The sequence below is a fragment of the Aspergillus puulaauensis genome, chromosome 1 (assembly GCF_016861865.1).
Source record: "Aspergillus puulaauensis MK2 DNA, chromosome 1, nearly complete sequence".
NCBI lineage: Eukaryota > Fungi > Ascomycota > Eurotiomycetes > Eurotiales > Aspergillaceae > Aspergillus > Aspergillus puulaauensis.
Window position 1 is genome coordinate 253,142 of NC_054857.1, and position 18,734 is coordinate 271,875.

General features: G+C 49.6%; 10 protein-coding genes across 10 annotated transcripts; 8 read left to right on the forward strand and 2 right to left on the reverse strand.

Moving 5' to 3' along the window:
• Positions 1 to 538: 538 nt before the first annotated feature.
• Positions 539 to 1,654, forward strand: APUU_10114S (uncharacterized protein; the record flags this gene model as incomplete). The annotated part of the gene is made up of 1 exon (XM_041694990.1): positions 539 to 1,654. One exon carries the CDS (start codon positions 539 to 541, stop codon positions 1,652 to 1,654), a length of 1,116 nt encoding a protein of 371 aa, XP_041549480.1.
• Positions 1,655 to 2,255: 601 nt separating this feature from the next.
• Positions 2,256 to 3,172, forward strand: APUU_10115S (uncharacterized protein; the record flags this gene model as incomplete). The annotated part of the gene is made up of 3 exons (XM_041695101.1): positions 2,256 to 2,805; positions 2,867 to 3,002; positions 3,064 to 3,172. 3 exons carry the CDS (start codon positions 2,256 to 2,258, stop codon positions 3,170 to 3,172), a joined length of 795 nt encoding a protein of 264 aa, XP_041549481.1.
• A 448-nt stretch (positions 3,173 to 3,620) lies between these two features.
• Positions 3,621 to 4,537, forward strand: APUU_10116S (uncharacterized protein; the record flags this gene model as incomplete). Its single annotated transcript, XM_041695212.1, has 2 exons — positions 3,621 to 4,098; positions 4,203 to 4,537. The coding sequence occupies 2 exons, from the start codon at positions 3,621 to 3,623 to the stop codon at positions 4,535 to 4,537; spliced, it is 813 nt and encodes a 270-aa protein (XP_041549482.1).
• Positions 4,538 to 5,227: 690 nt separating this feature from the next.
• Positions 5,228 to 6,231, forward strand: APUU_10117S (BTB/POZ domain-containing protein; the record flags this gene model as incomplete). The annotated part of the gene is made up of 2 exons (XM_041695323.1): positions 5,228 to 5,783; positions 5,846 to 6,231. The coding sequence occupies 2 exons, from the start codon at positions 5,228 to 5,230 to the stop codon at positions 6,229 to 6,231; spliced, it is 942 nt and encodes a 313-aa protein (XP_041549483.1).
• Positions 6,232 to 6,565: 334 nt separating this feature from the next.
• Positions 6,566 to 7,578, forward strand: APUU_10118S (uncharacterized protein; the record flags this gene model as incomplete). Its single annotated transcript, XM_041695434.1, has 2 exons — positions 6,566 to 7,127; positions 7,226 to 7,578. 2 exons carry the CDS (start codon positions 6,566 to 6,568, stop codon positions 7,576 to 7,578), a joined length of 915 nt encoding a protein of 304 aa, XP_041549484.1.
• Positions 7,579 to 7,721: 143 nt separating this feature from the next.
• Positions 7,722 to 8,955, reverse strand: APUU_10119A (uncharacterized protein; the record flags this gene model as incomplete). Its single annotated transcript, XM_041695545.1, has 5 exons — positions 7,722 to 7,970; positions 8,023 to 8,480; positions 8,547 to 8,615; positions 8,681 to 8,886; positions 8,939 to 8,955. 5 exons carry the CDS (start codon positions 8,953 to 8,955, stop codon positions 7,722 to 7,724), a joined length of 999 nt encoding a protein of 332 aa, XP_041549485.1.
• A 461-nt stretch (positions 8,956 to 9,416) lies between these two features.
• On the reverse strand, positions 9,417 to 10,178 carry APUU_10120A (uncharacterized protein; the record flags this gene model as incomplete). The annotated part of the gene is made up of 2 exons (XM_041695657.1): positions 9,417 to 9,821; positions 9,879 to 10,178. The coding sequence occupies 2 exons, from the start codon at positions 10,176 to 10,178 to the stop codon at positions 9,417 to 9,419; spliced, it is 705 nt and encodes a 234-aa protein (XP_041549486.1).
• A 2,291-nt stretch (positions 10,179 to 12,469) lies between these two features.
• On the forward strand, positions 12,470 to 14,107 carry APUU_10121S (uncharacterized protein; the record flags this gene model as incomplete). The annotated part of the gene is made up of 5 exons (XM_041695768.1): positions 12,470 to 12,613; positions 12,665 to 12,926; positions 12,992 to 13,183; positions 13,237 to 13,628; positions 13,685 to 14,107. The coding sequence occupies 5 exons, from the start codon at positions 12,470 to 12,472 to the stop codon at positions 14,105 to 14,107; spliced, it is 1,413 nt and encodes a 470-aa protein (XP_041549487.1).
• A 266-nt stretch (positions 14,108 to 14,373) lies between these two features.
• APUU_10122S (uncharacterized protein) lies at positions 14,374 to 14,943 on the forward strand (the record flags this gene model as incomplete). The annotated part of the gene is made up of 1 exon (XM_041695879.1): positions 14,374 to 14,943. One exon carries the CDS (start codon positions 14,374 to 14,376, stop codon positions 14,941 to 14,943), a length of 570 nt encoding a protein of 189 aa, XP_041549488.1.
• A 2,041-nt stretch (positions 14,944 to 16,984) lies between these two features.
• Positions 16,985 to 18,686, forward strand: APUU_10123S (SGNH/GDSL hydrolase family protein; the record flags this gene model as incomplete). Its single annotated transcript, XM_041695990.1, has 10 exons — positions 16,985 to 17,183; positions 17,233 to 17,239; positions 17,286 to 17,322; positions 17,372 to 17,424; positions 17,487 to 17,611; positions 17,723 to 17,810; positions 17,854 to 17,947; positions 17,995 to 18,051; positions 18,096 to 18,332; positions 18,381 to 18,686. The coding sequence occupies 10 exons, from the start codon at positions 16,985 to 16,987 to the stop codon at positions 18,684 to 18,686; spliced, it is 1,203 nt and encodes a 400-aa protein (XP_041549489.1).
• Positions 18,687 to 18,734: the final 48 nt, after the last annotated feature.

The following is an 18,734-nucleotide window of genomic DNA, read 5'->3' on the forward strand; positions in this document are numbered from 1 at the left end:
CGATTCAGCCCGGATAAAACTCTCATCGATGGAAAAGATCTCAGGGCAAGGTTCGTCGCTAGAAGATGTATGTGGATGAAGATGCTGCGCTTCGTCCATGGTCATTAGAGCATGGACTGGGAGAGGAGACGGCTGAGGGATGATAGATTTGGTGAAGGTTGGGCAGGATGAAGGAGTCATTGAGATTGTGATTCTGGCCATGGTCGCTGGAGGTCATCGAAGGGGTGAATGGTGGTCTGACCATGGTCTGACCATGGGCTGATGGTGGTGTTGGTGTTTGTGAAGTGAAGAAATCTCTCTCTTCAATGCAATTTCTGCCTGTGACTGTGTGGCCTTTTCTTTTTCTATTTTTTGCCTCTTAATTCTTCTTCCATAACACATCTCCACCACCAAGACATCTATCTCCTTGACATCTCTTCAATCCCGTGTCTTCTTGGTTATATCCTCTCTTCCACACACCTACTCCTCAAGACTCATATTTCGTTTACATTCGTAAAACCATGTTTCTGAACCCGATCATATCAATCAAACCTCGACAATGGGCGAAAGGATAACCACTGACCAATTTCGTCGTACCATCCAAGACGCCGTGCTTCAACGAAGCACGCAATACACCGACTCATATCCCCTCTCTATCCGTTGGGAGCGGGATGACACGCTAGCCCATCAGGACGTGGGCCATTTCAGATCACTGTTGACAACCCTTAGACTTGCCGAACCCAGAGAAGTTGTCATTGCAGCAGACGACTTGAAACCGGGGCTGACAGCACGAACTGAATTGGAACAAATTCTTGTCGCCGCCAAACAAACCAACGGTCGTGCCATTGTCGTCGTGCATTATGCTGGGCGTGGTGCCCAAGATAATAACAGCCTACTGCTTGTTGAACGGACCCGGGGTAATGCTTTTTGCGCAATGGCTTTCCTAATATCAACTGTGATACCGAGCAAGGGCTACGGCCTTGGAGATGAAGATAAAGTTGATGTTCTATTTATTTTCGATTGTTGTTATTCTTTTATCGCACGTCGTGCCCCTCAGCCCAAACAACGCATCGTCGAGGTGATCGCTGCCACAGACGAAAATCAGCCAGAAGCTTTCTCATCTCCTCGGAACACCATTACAGCAAAATTGGCAGGGGAAGTCAAGCGTCGAGAACGTGACGGGCATCGGTATGTTGAGATCGCCGACGTCGTCGCAACACTGAGAGACCGACCAAATGCTGTTAAGAAGCCATCGCATGGTCTTAGACTCGGTGCAGTTTCCATATGCATCCCCTTCTCCGGCCTTGTCGCTGTAGATCCTCAACGCCTCCCGTCCGCATTGAGGGTAGTATTTGGAGTGCATATAGCCGACAATTTGACCGCAACTACCCTCAGAAGTTTCGTCAACTGGATTCGAACGCTACCGGAGAATTCCAGCATTACCCTTGAAGGGGTATACCCGACTGCGTCGACTTTGCTCATTTTATGCAGCCCCTGGTCAACATGGTCCAAACTCAACGGGATCCGTGGGTTTTCGTTTATGGCGGAAGTAAGGGAGGGGAACCAGATGGGACGCCTTTTAGCCCCTCCCAGTGGACCGAGCGATAGCGGCTTTTTCAAGAAAGAGAGTATACCACCACGACGTGACCCCGCGGGCGGAAAGCAAGGCTCCTAAGCTGGCTTCGCTAGTGTTTTCCCGGCCTCCCCGACTTTGCTTGTCCTGTGCGCTCCTTGGTCGGTCTGGTCAAAGCTGAACGGAATACGTGGGTATAGTTTCATGGCTGAGGTGAAGGGGGAAAACATGATGCAACAAATTTTAGGGTGTTCTGGTGGTTCTCCCCCTATGCTTCAGGGACAGGTTAGTCAGGCTGCGGTGACATCAAAACAAGGCTAGAATTTGATGTGATAGGTGTTTAGCGAGATCTTATTATGGATGTAACATTATCTGGTGCATGCCCATGAAGTGTAAAAAGTGAGATGCCAGTGATTATGACAATGAAGCAAACGGAGAGAAAGCGTGAGAGTGATTGCCGTCTCTTGTCCATCGCAACCCTTTTCTATATTTCTCCGTATTTTGACCTTCTTAGCTTTTTACTTTTTCTCTTCCTCCCTCATTCTATCGCTCTACTATCGTCTCTCTACTATCGTCTCTCTGATCATCCGTTTTGACTATCAAATCTACCTGTGCTCTCTGCTCTCTTTCCCCCCTACTAATTACCGATTTCACGACACAATCCCATCCCACTCCACCCAGGACATCAACATTCACCACTGTGATGAAGGGCAAAGAGCATAAGGAGAAATTGATGAGTGATGGGGACAATGATCGTAAAGTGGAAATCATCAGCGATGGAGACTGGGAGGTTGAGTGCAAGGATGCCGTATTCCAGGTCTCAGAAGATGCCATTACGGCAGCCGGCGCACAAGTACTTGTGGAACGAGCAGCGCCACCCGATGATACATCTTTTACGTTCTACCATGACGCAACGTCCACTCGAATCTTTTTGAATATCATTCACCACAAGTCTCACTCAGTCCCCCTCGATTTGGGCCCCAGGGAACTGCATGGGGTTGGGCTAATCGCCTCCCAAGCCGGATGTGTATCGATACTGGGCGGCTATGGTCGAGCTTGGCTCTACAGGGCCATGCAGAAACGTACCTCACTGAACGAAATAGCGGGGTTCCTTTTATGCGCAGACCTTTTTGAACTGGATGATATGTATTCCGATATATCACAGAGCCTTGTTTGCCGAAACGCGGAGGAGTTCAAGAAATCCGAGACAGAATCCGACAACTTGAATTACTGGCTTGCGGAGAGTTTTTTGAGTATGGATCTAGAAACACTACTTTCTCATCCGATCTTGGTGCTAATAAATGATTCAAATAGACGAACTCGAGTCCAACAGAAAAAAGCTAGCTCTCCGAACCGAGATCGCGCTTATGGCCCTGCTTGGGAAGCTGAACAAATGTGGCCATGGCGCGGCCCAGAAATTTGCCCGCACCTATTTCATGACACTGGTGAGGTTAGACATCATGCCGGGGACAGAAGGTTTCAAGACGAAATCTCATCACCAGATATGCCAGATCGTCGCTAAATTCCCGCCGGCCACTTACTATCCGCCAGGAGAGTGTACTGCGCAGGGCAACTGTGACATATGCAATCGCGGGCCACTTGAACAATCTGCCTATTTAACGGAGAGGGTAGCAGGATGCATTGCTGACGATAAATTGAAATTGTGTCGGCGGTGTGTAAACCATCTGCCCTGCGAACGGCATCGAAGGACTTAGACAGGGAATGGCCATTGCATCGAAGTTATGAAAGCGAATACCTGTTATGAGAGCGAGTGTTTAACACCAATATGCAAAATGAAAGTTTGTGGATTCTTTGGCAGCTTCAGTAGATATAAAATATGATCTATAAAGCGAACAGCACCGGGAAACCTGGTCGTTTGCTCAGCTTTGAACAGCCTTTTATATTTCCCCAATTTCCTCATTTACTGCTTCTTATCTTTCCATTCTACCTTCCCATTCTACGTCTGCATTCTACCTGTCTCTCATTTACTGCTTCATACCTTTCTGTTTCTACCTTTCTACTTCCACAGCCCAGTTCGTTTTCTACCTAATATCTCCATCACAACAACATGACGCTAGATGTACTGGACCCTGAAGGAGACTACACCCTCAGATGCGGCGATACCGAATTCCTCGTTTCCTCCAAGTCTGTTTCACTCGCTGCGCCCCAGCTCAGCCGCGCCAGTATCCAGCTCCTTGCCTCAGAAAACCCAAGGACTGTTCGCATATTCCTTAATATTGCCCACCACCTCTCCGACGATGTCCCAACAGTGATCAATGGTGATGATGTGCTGAGCCTCGCTAATTTCGTCGACAAGTATAAATGTCATTCCGCGATAACGGCTCACGCCCAGCAATGGCTGCAGAGGAATTGGGAGGGCTTATCCGGAGAGGATCTTTGGAAAGCACTTCGCTTCGCATGCACTATGAATATTGAAAAAGACTACATCCAAATCTTTCGACAGCTGGTTACCTCGCATGCGGGGCCATTCCACTCGTGGGCTTTCGCCGCTAACAACAACAGTTCTGTGCCGGAGGACACCCTAGGTATGTGCAACTAACTGTGCAACCATCACCAGCATTTTTCCCTTGGAAGCAAAAAAAAAAAAAAAAAAAAAAAAAACCATTGCTAATAAACAAACTCGCTCTAGATGCACTAGACAAACATCAGACAAGACTTCGTTTCGTGACCCTGGAAGCCGTTCTGGACATGCCCGCATTACTCGCGGAATCGGACTGCCAGCAGGCCCAGGTTTTCATCGGCTCGTATATGCAGTCCTTACGCAGACTGGGTATTCTACCAGGGACTACATCCTTTCAGTCAAAAACATACTCCGAAGTACGCGGCCAAGCACGACAGCTGCCTATTGCTTGGTATCCTGCTCACGCCAGCGGCTGCTGCAGTACATACATTTGGTTAGAACAGAGAGGGCACCTGTTGGAGAAATTGGAGGATTGCTTGAGCAGGATGTCGGAGGACCACTGATATTCTTGGGATGGCTTAGTTGGTTGTCAACATGGCGGTTCATGACAGCACAGGAGATATGGAGATTTAAATGCAGTCGCCAGGACAAAGGTTTTGAAGATAGTTTCGCATTTACTAAGGATTTATGTCATTTTATAGCCCCTCCCAAATAATCATGGACTTTGTGGTTGGATCTGCTCCAACGTTAGTCCGTGAGCGGCTGCCATAATGGCCACCAAAGGAGCCAGAATACAACGTGGAATATCTCTCTTGATGAAGCCTTTAATATTGTAGTTATCGCCATCAGACGACAGAGACACTTCTTATAATTAGCTTTTGTTGAGTTTCAAAGAGCCAGTGCACGGAGAGGTAGTATTTGAACTGATTTAGCCCTAAATACATGAAGAGGAACCTTCAATAGATTCTCTATTAACCCAGTACTATGAAAGCACTCCACCAGCCCTAGATTACACGCTTCAGTGATTTTATCCAAGGAATGCCCCATATCTACGCACACTTTAGTTCCACTACTGAGAAAAAGAGAATTGTTCAAGCAGCTTCCCTTTTTGATTTTATCCTAGCCTCTTTTGAAGGTGCTGGGACATGAGCTCCCAGCAAAACAATTCTTCTTCAAATTCTCATCTCACTGCTCTTGTTTCATCTACCATATCCACCTCCCAGTCATCAGTCCTTGATCTCCCCTAGAACAAAATGGTACCGCAGATCAGTAAGCCCGGCGGTAATGTCATCCTCAAATCCAAGAAGGCTTCCTTCCAGGTCTGCTCAGAAGTCATTGCAGACGCATCACCAGTCTTCCGTGCGATTTTTCGTCACCATTGGAGGGAAGGCCAGGCCATTCAAAAAGCAGGGCCCAATAGTCCCGTTACGATCGAGCTTCCAGGGGATGACCCAGATATGGTTCGCATTTTCGTTCGCACAGCACACGACCAGATACTTGGCGTACCGCGGGAGCTCGACATTAACTATATTCACCGTCTGGCGGTGTTTGCCGACAAGTATGACTGTGCTCCCTTGCTGAGGAACTACGGAGAAATCCTCATTTACCGCGTGCTACATAATACTTCCTTGATGGACGATTGGTGGATGTTGTTGCAATACGCCTATGTCCTGAAATCTGAAGCCCTCTTCGGTGAGCTCTCACGGCGACTAGCAGTCAGACTACCAGGCAAAGTACCAGGCCAGGTGACGAGCTGTTGCTTCGCAGGAGAGGATATAGAGCTATTTGTACCTGTCGAAGAGATCAAAGGTTTGTGGCCTGGGCCTTTTTCAATTTACTTGGGTTTCCATACTAATTCAGTGCACTGCCAGACAAGCTTGATGCCTTGTCCAAGTCGTATTTGACCACCATCAGCACGATCCTTATGACCCCGCAGGACATCGTCATTGATTGTACCTGCGCACCCAGGGAGTGCAGTGTTGGAGACTATCTGCACCAGCTTGGGCAACTTGCCATCTACCCTCTCCCTCATTCCATCGACTTCCGGGGGAAGAGGCCTCTAGATATCATAGAGAGGGCTCGCCGACTGCGTCCTGCTGTGGGCGTATTCTCCACCGGGAGGTGCTTCGACTTCTGCATGCTTTCTGAGCTTTTAATTCAAGGTGGAGTGGCTGCCAGGTTGGAGCAGGCTGTATCAAGGGGATTGTGTTTGCAATGCGTGACCCCGGGCCCTTGCGATAAGCACCCAGAAGCTTGATGAATCAGTTGGAATCTTGTTACTGTCGTGTTGTTTCCTATTTGGATAAATTTATTTGGAAATGTATCTCGTACCATGATTATCCGTAGGGTTGATTTGTAAGGTCGTTGCTATCCAGACTTACAAACGATACTCATTCCGTCCCTGAACAGCCGGAGTAACCGTGAACTGATCTAACTTCTTTATCCCCAGTTTGCCAACCGAAAGCAGTATCAATAGAAATGAATCTCGCTTAGCTAGACGTCTGTTTTCTTGCAAACGCAGTCTCATGGCCTGTCTATAAATGCCACCTTACCTTCCGGCGGACTGTGATGCCTTCATCAAAACCGGGAAGATGGACGCATTGCCAGATTTCTACAAAAACATGCAGATATCCTGGTACGAGCCCAAGGGCGACCTCCACATCGTATGCCACGATAGGCATTTCTACGTCTCCACGGACGTCATGTTGCGCGTCTCGTCCGGCATCGGCGAGATGCTCACTCCTGAGCTAATCGCAGTATACGAGAAAGACACCAACGGCAAGATAGTTATCGCGCTTCCTGACGTTAATCCCGAGGCCTTCGATGTCTTCTGCAACTTGGTGTACTCTGGAATGGATTTGGTGAAAGCAGGACCTCAGCCCTTCCTCTTACACCCTCTACTTGAATTCATCGACCAGTACAAATGCCGCGACAGGGTGTCGCTCACGGCCCAGACCTGGCTACGGTGTGACCTCGAGAGCCGACCCCACAGCGATCTCTGGATGATGCTGGTCTTTGCATACCGAATGAACATGGGGGCTCTATTCCGCGTTATTGGGAAACGGCTTATCTCGACGACGAGCGCTCGGCCTCTTTTCAGGGACTGGGCTAGTATTATCGGCAACTGCGAGGCGATGCCGGAATCTTTCTACAGTTTGTTTCTCTTCCATTTACCCTTTCTCTATATCAATCTGGCTACGGCTGCCTGTTGGATGTATCGCCGTGCTAAGATAGATTTTTTCCTCTTCCAGAGGAGATCCAAAAGAGTCAAGACCGCCTCCTCGCCAAGGCAGGCGAGAAGATCTTATACATTCTTCGCCCGACGTACGACCACCTGGACGACGCGGAGGCCACCCAGCAGATTGGCCGATACACCGAATCGCTGTTGGAGGCAGGTCTTATGCCCGGGTCACCGAATTATCAGAAGATGACCTTTACTGATATGCGCACTGCCGCGTCGAGCTTACCACACGATATGTGGGTGACAACGCAGTTGGATATGAAATTGCAGAGATGCCTGGACCGCGAAGAAGGGCCTTGCTTTTTGTGCTTGAAGGGTGAGTACTGCGATCTGCATATTGATAAGAGAGCAACGGAAGATTGAAGGGGTGGCTCGTGGGGTGTATTGCAATTTGATATTCCTGTTTGCTTTCCTTGTATGTACTACTGCGCACCTGTTGCACTGGATGGAGTTGTTTGCAATGTATTTTGCATCTGTTCAAGAGCCACCTGGCTCACCTGTATATCTCAGAGAAGTTCTGACTCGTCAGCGACAGTCTCCTGTATGTACTGTTCCAACTTCCCCTTCGTCGGCTCCCAGCCCAAGAGCTTCCGAGATCGCAGGGCCCGACCCTGACCATTTGAGCCCAAGAACACCGCGCCTCCATTAATCACCGAGTTAGACTCTTCTAGGCTGATTGAACGAGTCTCGCTTGATGGAATGTACCCAAGACTGTGCGCGGCCCTGGCCACCTGCTCTCCGATGTCTTTGAATGCCTGTAACAGCGTCAGTAACCAAGCAAACCTTGTCATTGCCATTTAAGCATACCTCGAACCCATTCTCAGCAAAGAATAGCCCGTTCTCATTCCACACTGCCGCCGGGGAACTCGTAGCTCCCGCCTCAACGAGCTTCACAAACAACTGTCCGAGGTCCGAAATATGGATCGCGCCCCAACGACTCAGCCCCTTACCGAGATACAAACCAGACTTCTGCTTCAGCGTCGCGCGAGCGATAGCAGGAATCTGCACACTGCGTCGATTCACCGGTCCCTCACCCCGTCCAAAGATAATAGGCGGGAAGATAATCGCCGTCTTGGGACCCTTATCACCAAGGTCAAGGATGAAGTTATCCACGACGCGGCGGTTCCTGTAATCGCGGATGATTTTTCGAAGGTCGCCGATGTTATCTAGGTCGTCGAAGATTCTATCTGAGGGTTCGCCGTATGTGTTGGAGTCGATCTCGGGGCCGGCGAGGACGCTGGCGCCTGTCACTTGGATGTAGTATGCTGTTGTGGTCATCAGCTACCTATTGCTCGGCTATCTGTGGAAACTCGGTGATGTGCAGAGTTTACCATCCTGGCGTCCTTCGAGTCCTCTGGAAATTGCTTTCACGCTTTCTAGATGCTTGTTGCTAGCGGCGTCTATACGTCACTGTTAGCGATCTGGCAATCGACTTCTGCTTTTCTGTACGGTATGTGAAACTCACGCACAACGACATTGGCCTTTTTGGCTTCGCTTTCGATGAGCTCGACTTGGTCCAAGTCTCCAAGGACAATACGGATTTTGGGGTATGCTTTGGTCACGGCTGCGGCTTTCGCCTCGTCTCTGACCAGCGCTGCGACTTCATAGTCAGGGTGAGTTGTTGATAGGGCGTGGAGGACTTGGCCTCCAATGTAGCCTGTTGCGCCAGTTCTGACAAATTAGATTGTGACCAAGTTGTCAATCTAGCTGTCTCTACACTTACAGGAAGACTTGAGGCATGACGAGAGTTGTAGGAGTGTGATGGTGGTTTGGAAGGAGCATACGGCGGGGTTCTTATAACATCCCCGCCAACAACCAAATCAGGAAGGCCATTCCGTGGAGGAAGGTAATAGAGATTGCGGTATATTGCATCATTTCACGGAAAAAAGGCCACTTACATATTGTCCAGGGAGTATTCTCTCTAATCATCCCGGGGTGACAAATCAGCTCCCAACCATGAGGGCATCCCCTGCTTGTTGTATCTGCACTCTGTCGTATCCACGCACGCCGCAAGACTACCAAAATGAATACCGCGCCTCGCCGTCCCAGCGCCATAATGTGCATATTTCGCAGAATTCGTCATCAGGTTCCTGGGGTCTAGTGGAAGAACAGGCTCGTCAATCAGACACCAGCACGTATCCGTGATGAAGGTCGCCTCGAATTCCGCCAGCGAAGTGATATATCCAGCTCCAGCAGCCCTTTCATACCCCTCCCGACTCGTCGTGATTATCATCTGAGTCGATGGTGATGTTTGTTCGCCCCCTTGTTAGCTTCACCAGGCCAGCGAACTCATCAGATGCGAAATGTGGATTTCCCGGAGATGTCAGTGCGACTGAGTTGTCGACGTGGGTGTTCAGTTTCTCCAAACACGCCCTCAAAGCACATAAGGTAATCCGGACACGCTTCAGCTCAGGATCAGATGGTCGGGTTTGCGCTTCCGGTGTGACTCCTTCAATTTGAAACATTGGGGTTGTCGGTGTCATAGCAACGGCTGCTCCGAAAGGCTTTGGCTCTCGAATGCTAAGTACGGGTGTGATATTGTTTAACCCAAGGATGAAAGGAAACTCTGCTCCAACTCGCTGGCCAACAAAGTATCCCAGCAAAGGCTATAAGGAGTCATCAAAGTCATACAGTTCCGGAAAACCAATGCAGAGAGTAGGAACCCGTCCACTACCAGTATTGCAATTCGCATTCGGTGCCCATCCGGTAATGGCAATCATGACATCCAGATGGTCCGGGTATTTCTGCGTTCTAGCACCCAGGACACTATTGGCATATGCCGCAGCGTTGGAATGCCCTGCTGATCTGCTATCCGGGCCCTGGTGCTGAACTTGGAGAATAACGAAGGATTGACGACTAACACAGGGATCGACTTGTTGAACATAGTGCGCGAAACCCATACCCCAAGGGTAACTAGGACTTCTCGCTGGCCAAACACCAGGGCTGCCGTGCGCACCGAGCATGGAGCAGTTCCAAGATACCACCGCTCCCTGCACAAGAGCTTCTCCCACCAGGTATCGCCAGGATCTTACCTTTGATATTCTGTTCAACACAGAGGGTGTTGCCGATCGCTCACCTCTCCTGTCTTGGAGTCAACACCGCCATAGAAACTTATCGGGATGTTAGTCCAAAGGAAATCTCCGGTCACGATTCCTGTCCTCGTTCTTGCATTGTACCTCGTCAGCGGTGCGCAGGATAAATCTTGGTATGGAGAAAACATCAAAGATGACGTGAATCAAAACAGAGGCGACGCCGCCTGATAATTATCACTCCTTCGTGGCATCGTGAAGGCCTCATGAACAATTTGACTTTCGACGAATGCCGACCGGGCTGAAAACTGAATACCAACTCGTCCATGCCAGCCCCAGGTTTGGGATACAACTCAGCTATCTGGGGTTAGAGCTTCCAGTGGGGAAGGCGGTTCCGCGATCCAAAGCGGAGGGCGTTTCCGCAAAGGAAGCACTTGCCGAGGCTGCCACAGCTGAGTCCTGACACGGGCGCGATGGGGAGTTTTGATTGTGGGAATCACCACTCTGCTCACTCGGCAAACTATCATCAATGCGCAAGAAAAAAATGTTAGATTGGCCCAATGTCTCCAGTGGGACCAGTCTTTGCCTCATACGCCTTGGAGAAAAGCCACAGCAAACGCCTATCACCTCAGGTAAGGTTCTAAAACAGCCCAGGAAATCGACCAAGGACCAGAAAAGCGACAACATCAATCGTCAACTACCAGGGCCAACCTACATCGCAGCGCCGGATCACCACGTTGCTCAGTTACCCCAGACCGGAAACCGTCCCGGTCTCGTCAACGATGCCGAGTGTATGAAACCCTCGCGACGCCACAAAATCCAAGCTTCCGTCGACAAGAAGTCAAAACCACCTATCACTTATCGCTGTTGAAGAGAACCGCGTCTTGTCATCATGCCAATTGGCTACCCCCAACAGCCACCAAGACCGGCAGCCGTCCCGGTCTCGTTAACGATGCCGAGTGTATGGAACTCTCGAGACGCCACAAAACCGAAGCTTCCCGTCGAGCGGCAGTCAGAAACCTCGCGTCGTTGAACTCTATCGAATAGTATAATGATTTGTTGCCGTCTGGATGCCCATGGGAAACGCGCCGTCAATACACCCGCATGAGGGGCGCTGGGCCTGTCGTGATAGGTCGGTCCACCGCGATGGCGAGAGATATCTGCGTGGTGCGCCTGTCATATGCGACCCGGCTGCCGGTTATTGATTGCGCCTAAACTTTGACACATAAATGGAGCTGGGTGATAAGATGCCTAGACCGACGACAATTGTCTGGGGTGAAGAAGGCCAGTTATTGACGTTTCTCCGAGGAAAAGCAAATAGTCCACCTTTTTTCGGAGCCGGTATCTATACAGAAGGCGCTCCCGCCGTTTCCCGTGGATTAACCGGCGGGGATGATAAGCTCTCGCGGTGACATTCCCGGTTCTCACGGATGCTGCAGCCGTTCAGGAAGGCAACAGCGGGAGAAGGAAGGGGCTTATCAACTTAGTTCGCACGTCCATACAAAGCCTGGCAAATGGAGAGCTCGATGTCGCAGCTCGTTTATCGTGGGCGACCGTGCCATGCATGACTAGAACGTCATCGACAGGCGTTAATTAATTTTCGTGACAGGAGGAAATCGGCCAGGACGGGAAATTGCTACGATCTCCCTCCAATCGAATCAATGGCCCAAGAACAGCATGGGCCCATATGATTATCATGCACATTTATCGCCCCATACGCAGCTTTACGGTGCACAGATATCTCTCCAGTTGCAACATTGGCATGGTGTCTTATCTCGTAGATTAATCTCTTATCTGTGACCCCCTTTGGAGGCTGGGGAAGGGCCGGCTGCCATTGCCATAATTGACTTATGGGGAAAGCAATCTCTGAACGTGGCAGCTGGAAAAGGTCTCCATTCCTCACCCCCAGGGAAAGGAGGCAACTTGGCCAGTAATGGACGACACTACTGCGCCCCAAAAGTCTATCTTGCGATCTCTGATTTGCTGGCAGTGAGGAGGGGCGTCCATATCCGGGGTAGCAATCTTGGTGGATCTGTCTGGGGTAGTGGGTACTTTTTGTTGCCACCGCCAGTAGACTTGGGCTACTTATCATGCCTGTCTGAAGAAGATACGAGATCGGCGTATATAACTGTCCCTTCAGTCCCCTTCGCTTCTCTTTAATTCCCGCAATTCATTTGTCTATTATTTTTCTCGCAGTTTCATTTTCCTTCCTCGCGTTCTTGACCATGTCGAAGCCCAAGTATGAGGACGAGTTCGAGGACATTGCGCCTGCTCCCTCACAGGTGGGCGAGATCCTTGACGCCAAGGACACTCATGAGCACGATGCTGTCTTCGGTGGCATAACAGACGATGGTCCTAATTACCGGAATGTTCGTGTCTTCCGTGCCCCTGCGTGTCATTAGTGGTCTAACATCAAAAAGGTCGGATGGATGGGAACCTCAGTCCTCATGATCAAAACTCAGATCGGGCTGGGTGTTTTGTCAATACCGACTGCCTTCAACAAATTAGGCCTGATACCCGGTGTCATTATTATGTTGACTATTGGGGTTATCACGACCTGGTCTGATTATATTGTGGGTGTCTTCAAGATCAACCATCGCCATGTGTACGGTATCGATGATGCCGGGGGCATGATATTTGGACCCATCGGTCGCGAAGTGTTTGGCGCTGCATTTTGCCTCTGTAACACTCCCTTTCTTCATCTTGTGCCTCCTGAGTATGCATTGTCTAACAGAGATTGTCCCTAGTCTTCACGTTTGTTTCTGGATCGGCGATGCTTGGTATCTCAATTTCGTTGAACGCACTTTCAGTGCATGGTGCCTGCACTGCCATATTTGTCGCCATTGCTGCGGTAGTCACGTTCGGCTTGTCAAGTATCCGGACTCTTGGTCGTATTAGCTGGCTGGCATGGATTGGTTCAATCTGCATCATAGTTGCCGGTAAGTACCATTGCATCCTTCGAGGGGTTCGACCGATCTGACCTATTCCATAGTCTTCACCGTGACTATCGCAGTCGGACTGCAAGGCCGACCAACTACAGCACCGAAAGATATCCCATGGGAATCCGACTATAAACTGTTCGGTAACCCTACGTTCGCCGAGGCCTCCACTGCAATGGCCTCCCTGGTTTTCGCGTACTGCGGAACACCCGCGTTTTTCTCAATTGCTGCTGAAATGCGCGATCCTCGTGAGTTCAACAAGGCGTTGATAGTGTGCCAAAGTGTCGTCACGGCCACGTACGTCATTGTTGGTATCATCGTTTACTACTATGCTGGATCGTATGTTGCTTCCCCGGCCCTGGGTACAGCTGGGCCGCTCGTCAAGAAGGTGGCGTATGGAATCGCCCTTCCAGGACTGTTCGTGACTGCAATCCTGTTGACTCATGTAAGCTATAACCCTCTGATCGTGATAGCAATGACCCGTAAAGCTGACAGGTAAAGGTTCCGAGCAAATACATTTTCGTCCGTCTGCTCCGAGGAAGCAGGCATCTCACCTCAAACTCCCCCATCCACTGGTCAGTCTGGCTCGGATGCACCTTCACCGTCACAATAGTAGCCTATGTCATCGCAAGCGGCATCCCAGTCTTTGACGATCTGGTGTCGCTTGTCGGAGCTCTGCTGGGCACTTTCATCGCCTTCCACCCGATGGCTTGCATGTGGCTGTACGACAACTGGACGAAGGACGGGACAGCTCGGACGTGGAAGTGGAAGAGCATGGTGCTCTGGTGTGCGTTTGTGCTTATTTCTGGCACTTTTCTCATTATCGCGGGGACGTATGGCTCTGTTACAGCGATTATTGATTCGTATCGTGAGACTGGAGGGAGTGCGGCTTGGTCTTGTGCTGATAACTCAAATTCGACCTGAGGTGGGTTTATATACATTAGAGCGTATAGAAACGCCGATAGTGGGCTGCAGAAATTAAATTTTTTTAATGTGAAGTTTTTGTGCGGTACATAAGTCTATGCAAGCTTCCAGTTGTGTTGCAGTCTTGCTTTGCTTGTCAGTTCTGAGAGGTTCCTCCTTCTCACTTTGACTTCTGCTTCTTCGTGTTTTTCTTCCTCTCCCGCTCCCCAACACTTCGAAAACTTGCCTTTCCTTCCGATCCAATCCCTAAGAAGCAGTCATTTCGAATGGCAGTCCAAATCGATCCCGACGGTGACGTTCTGGTCAGCTGCTCAGGAACTGTCACCTTCCTAGTCTCTAAAAAGGCCCTGTCCCTGGCGTCCCCCGTCCTTACCTGGATGGTGAAAGCGCCCGTGGAAGGTGGATTGGCCATCAAAGACGAATCCAGCAAACATGCCATTGTGAGCCTCCCGCATCAGGACCCAGAAGCCTTCCGCATCTTCGGCGAAGTGGCCCACCACAAATCTACAGATCTCTCCGATATTCCCACGCCCCGCTGCCTTCGAACTGTCGCCTACCTGATTGAAGAATACAATTGTGGTAAAGCAATGCGTTATTCAGCTCGTGTATGGCTTTCACATACACTGAGGGGCAAAAGCCGTGAGCAGCTGTGGGACTTGCTACACCTGGCATACGTCGTGAACCTCAGACACCAGTTTTATGATATATCCCGCAAGATTCTGTGGACTGTAAAAGGCCGATTCCGCTGCTGGGAATACCCATCTGAAGACCTCGGTGTGTTCTCTGATGCTATGCTAGGTCTGTTCAGCCACAACTCTCAGAGAGCGTCTTTTTAATCTACTAACAACCTGCCCCATCGATAAATTTGATGATGAACACAGCCGCGTTACTCGGCATGTCCAGCGGGCAATCATGTACGTCGCCGACAGTTTCCTACCCTTGGAATGCGAAAAGGCAAGTATATTCGTACGCGACTATCTTCGAGCCGTCAGGAATTCCGGCATTCTCCCCGGTTCGGACGCACTTGCGGAGAAGAGCTTTCAGCAAATTTATATCGATGCACAGCGTATGAAAGAAAATAAATTTATTGGCGATGACGGCTGCGAGTGCTCTGCTTTTTCGAGAACTGCACAGAGGGCAACTTTACTTGGTGGGCTAGATCAGTGTTGGAATGAGATGGGGCTGTGCCTGGCATGTGTTAAAAATGTCGCTTGTGAAAAGCACTTTGCTGCACAGTGAATATTTACCTTGAGGCCTCGGAAGTGATTGGAATATTTCCTAGATCTACGCTTATTCAAACCGTGAGGGCTCTCAATACCACATCCTGGTAGAAGTTTTTCTGGGCATGGCATCTAAATAGTCAGCGAGGTTGTTAACACTTTCAGTGAATAGTACAATATAGGGCCCTAAGTCTTCAGAAAATTGCCGGTCCATTCTTACATTCTTTTACACCTGATAATTCTTACTAACAGGAATGTCTGTATTTATAACCCTGCGCTAGCACCATGGGCTTCGATGCTATCTCATGACAGATGCAGCCTATCATTCCGGTGGGTCTGTCGTATTAGGAATGGCAACCGAGTTGAGTAATATACACCTGTCGACATTGACGGCATCGGTGAAGGGGTGATATTTACCTCTCCATCAATGTCAATATGGCAAGGCGAACTATCCACCGCTTGTAAAGGAAGCCTTCGCCATCAGATTAAACGGGTCTCCACCTATTACTAGTCCAACGATGTAAATAGATAAGTACGCGTTCCATGCACTCCTTTCCAGGGCTTCACCTTAGAGTCTTTCAACAACACCGACGAAAACACTGTAATTGAAGGCCGCGGATTTTCTTTCATTGTCTGTATAAAAGTCCTATCTCTAGCTTCGCCGGTGGTTTCCACTATGACCACTCCAAATGCTGCAGAAGAAACCGCCATTACGAGCAATCCGACCCATTCTCAACCGCGGGCGATCATCCTGCTCCCAGATGAGGACCTGGTGTCGTCCGTTTGTTCGTTCATATAGCACATCAGGGATACGATCTCATTCCTGAAACCATTGATCCTCGGAGGCTAAAGGCGTTGTCGATTTTCATCCATATGTATAAATGTAAACCCTGCATGGACAGGCGCGGTCGGTTATGGAATATGGAGATTCAACAGCGGTCCACAATATCGATGGAGGAGCTTTGGGACGCTTTGATGTTTACCTATGTGGTTACTTTACTGAATAATTCTTGCTATTTGCTAAAAAGCTGCTGTCCATGCGGGTGGGGAAATTTAGCCCGCGACAGCCTCGCATTCATGAGCCCGCTTATCCTAGGTTTATTTATATACTATCCTCCTCCTTTGCTAAGCTCTTCTTCTTACATATTATCTGCATAGAGGAATTTGATCGCCATCAGGAAAAAGACTCATCGGGGACAATGAAATGTGACTGTATTTGCCGTGTCTAAAGACAATGTCCGGTTTTGTGCACGGCAAGGACCGCACGGAGAAAATACTTGACGGGACAATGAGACAGGACATATGTAGACTCATGTCCACCAACTGATAGCTAGACTGCCATTGCTGCCTCATTCAGCGTCGAGCTAGACAATTCCCAGATGTTGGGTAGAGTATAGTGCACCCAGGAATAACACGGAGCAAATCCCGCATAGCAGCATTAGAGTACTCCGCACTGCGCAGTATTTATCGCAATTTATCTCAAATCGGACTTTCCCATTTTAATTGCATATTGTCCGAGTGGCACCTTCCCAAAAGAGTCCGGAGATTAGGCCTCGGTCTGCTTAACACCGCCTCTCTACCTACAACACAAGCTCCCTACAACCATCAGACTTTCTTTTCCATCCGCACCACCCCCCGCAGTATCTGCCACTGCACGATGCGTTTCCTCCTCGCCATTCTGGCAGCGATATCGATCGTCGCGGCGACAATCCTCGAGAATGGCCAGCCCAGACTCAAGCCGTATCCCGGACAGGCTCAGCTGCTAGGATCTGAGGTTGCTGAAGGGTGGAAGACTTATGGAGCAGGCGCGGACGAAATATCGTACAAGGGTAGATGGGATAAGGAGCATGTGTCTTGTAAGTCTATGAATCCATCAACTCTGTCAACCCTCTAATGAGCATCCAGGGTGGTCGTAAGTTGGCCGCCTATTCCAAGACTTCTGAAACTGAAAACCCAAGGGCTGCCGGAATCAAGTTCGCATTTACTGGCAAGAAAGTGGGAAACCAAGCCTCGTTTCTCCATGGAATGGGCTAACTAGGAGTAGCTCGCGTTAAGCTTCGGTAACCATACTTCGGATGGTGTTTTGGTTGCCTATCGGTACGTCGCTCATTGTCAATACAATATGTCTGTCGCTAGTTGGCCTTGCTGATTGTACCCAGAGTCGGAGGCCAGGATTGGCAGTTCGCAAATGTCACTGCAAATAATTCGTATCAGTTTGTTGGGCCTTGGACAACCGGTGTCAATTTCACGGAGGCGGCTGGGCACAAAACATTCGAACTCAGAGGTATTACTCCTGGCTGATCATTATCCAACCTCGCTAACTATTGTAGTGACAAACTGGGCATATGGATACGTTACCTCATTTTTGCCCCTTCAACGCTAACCTCTTGCACAGTGCAGTTGACCGGTGTCGCAGTTGACCTAGGTGCTGCTTTGTACAATGTACAGCCGTTCCCGAAGATGGTTGAGGTCATTGGCGACTCGTACGTGCCCACCTAAACCTTCAAATTAAACTAATCTGGATAGTTTGAGCTCGGGCGATTTTGCAACATATGAAGGACTGTCTTCGTGGGCGTACCTCTTTGCTGCAGGACTGGGCAACGTTGAATATCATCTCACGGTGCGTTGCATCTCCACGTTCCTTGGCACAACTGACAAGCATACTAGGCGTACCCAGGAATTTGCTTGGTGGATCAAAACTGTTGGGGTAATCCCAGGGGCCAGGTAATTTAAATTGCCTATGCTTTGGCTCCATCTAACCCAACTAGATACACCAATGGTACAGGGTTAGCGATACATCGCCGCGGGCTGCCCAGATCCATGGAGAGAATGCTCCAGAATGGGACTTCAAAGCGCAACAACCCGCAGATCTTGTTGTCATTAACATTGGGACAAACGACAATAACGAAATGAACAATGTATCAAGCACCGACTACTACAACGACTATGTGAAGCTGGTGGGCGACGTTCATAGGATATGGCCAGAGGCTCAGATCGTTCTTATGGTGTGTTTGGTCTGTTTTGTGTATCTTGTCCTGCGACTAACGAGCCAGTCTCTATGGGGTGGCTTCGGAGCTTCGGGTGATACATACGTCCAAGGCCCACTGTTCGTGGAGGAGATCCGCAATGTCTACGAGTTATTCCAGGATAACGGAACTTTTGTCCACTATTTCGACACTACTGGCATCCTGCAGCAGAACGATATAGGGCCGATGTGGCATCCAACGGATGTCGGCCATATCAAGATTGCAGCGCACTTTATGCAGTGGGTGAAGATCAAGTTTGGATGGGAGATGGCGGCTACGGGGCCAATGGTGCATAGTGGAACGCTTTACTGGAATGATCAGGAGAGTTATTGATCTGATGTCATATATACTATCTCGTTCGCCATATCGGGTTGATGGAGT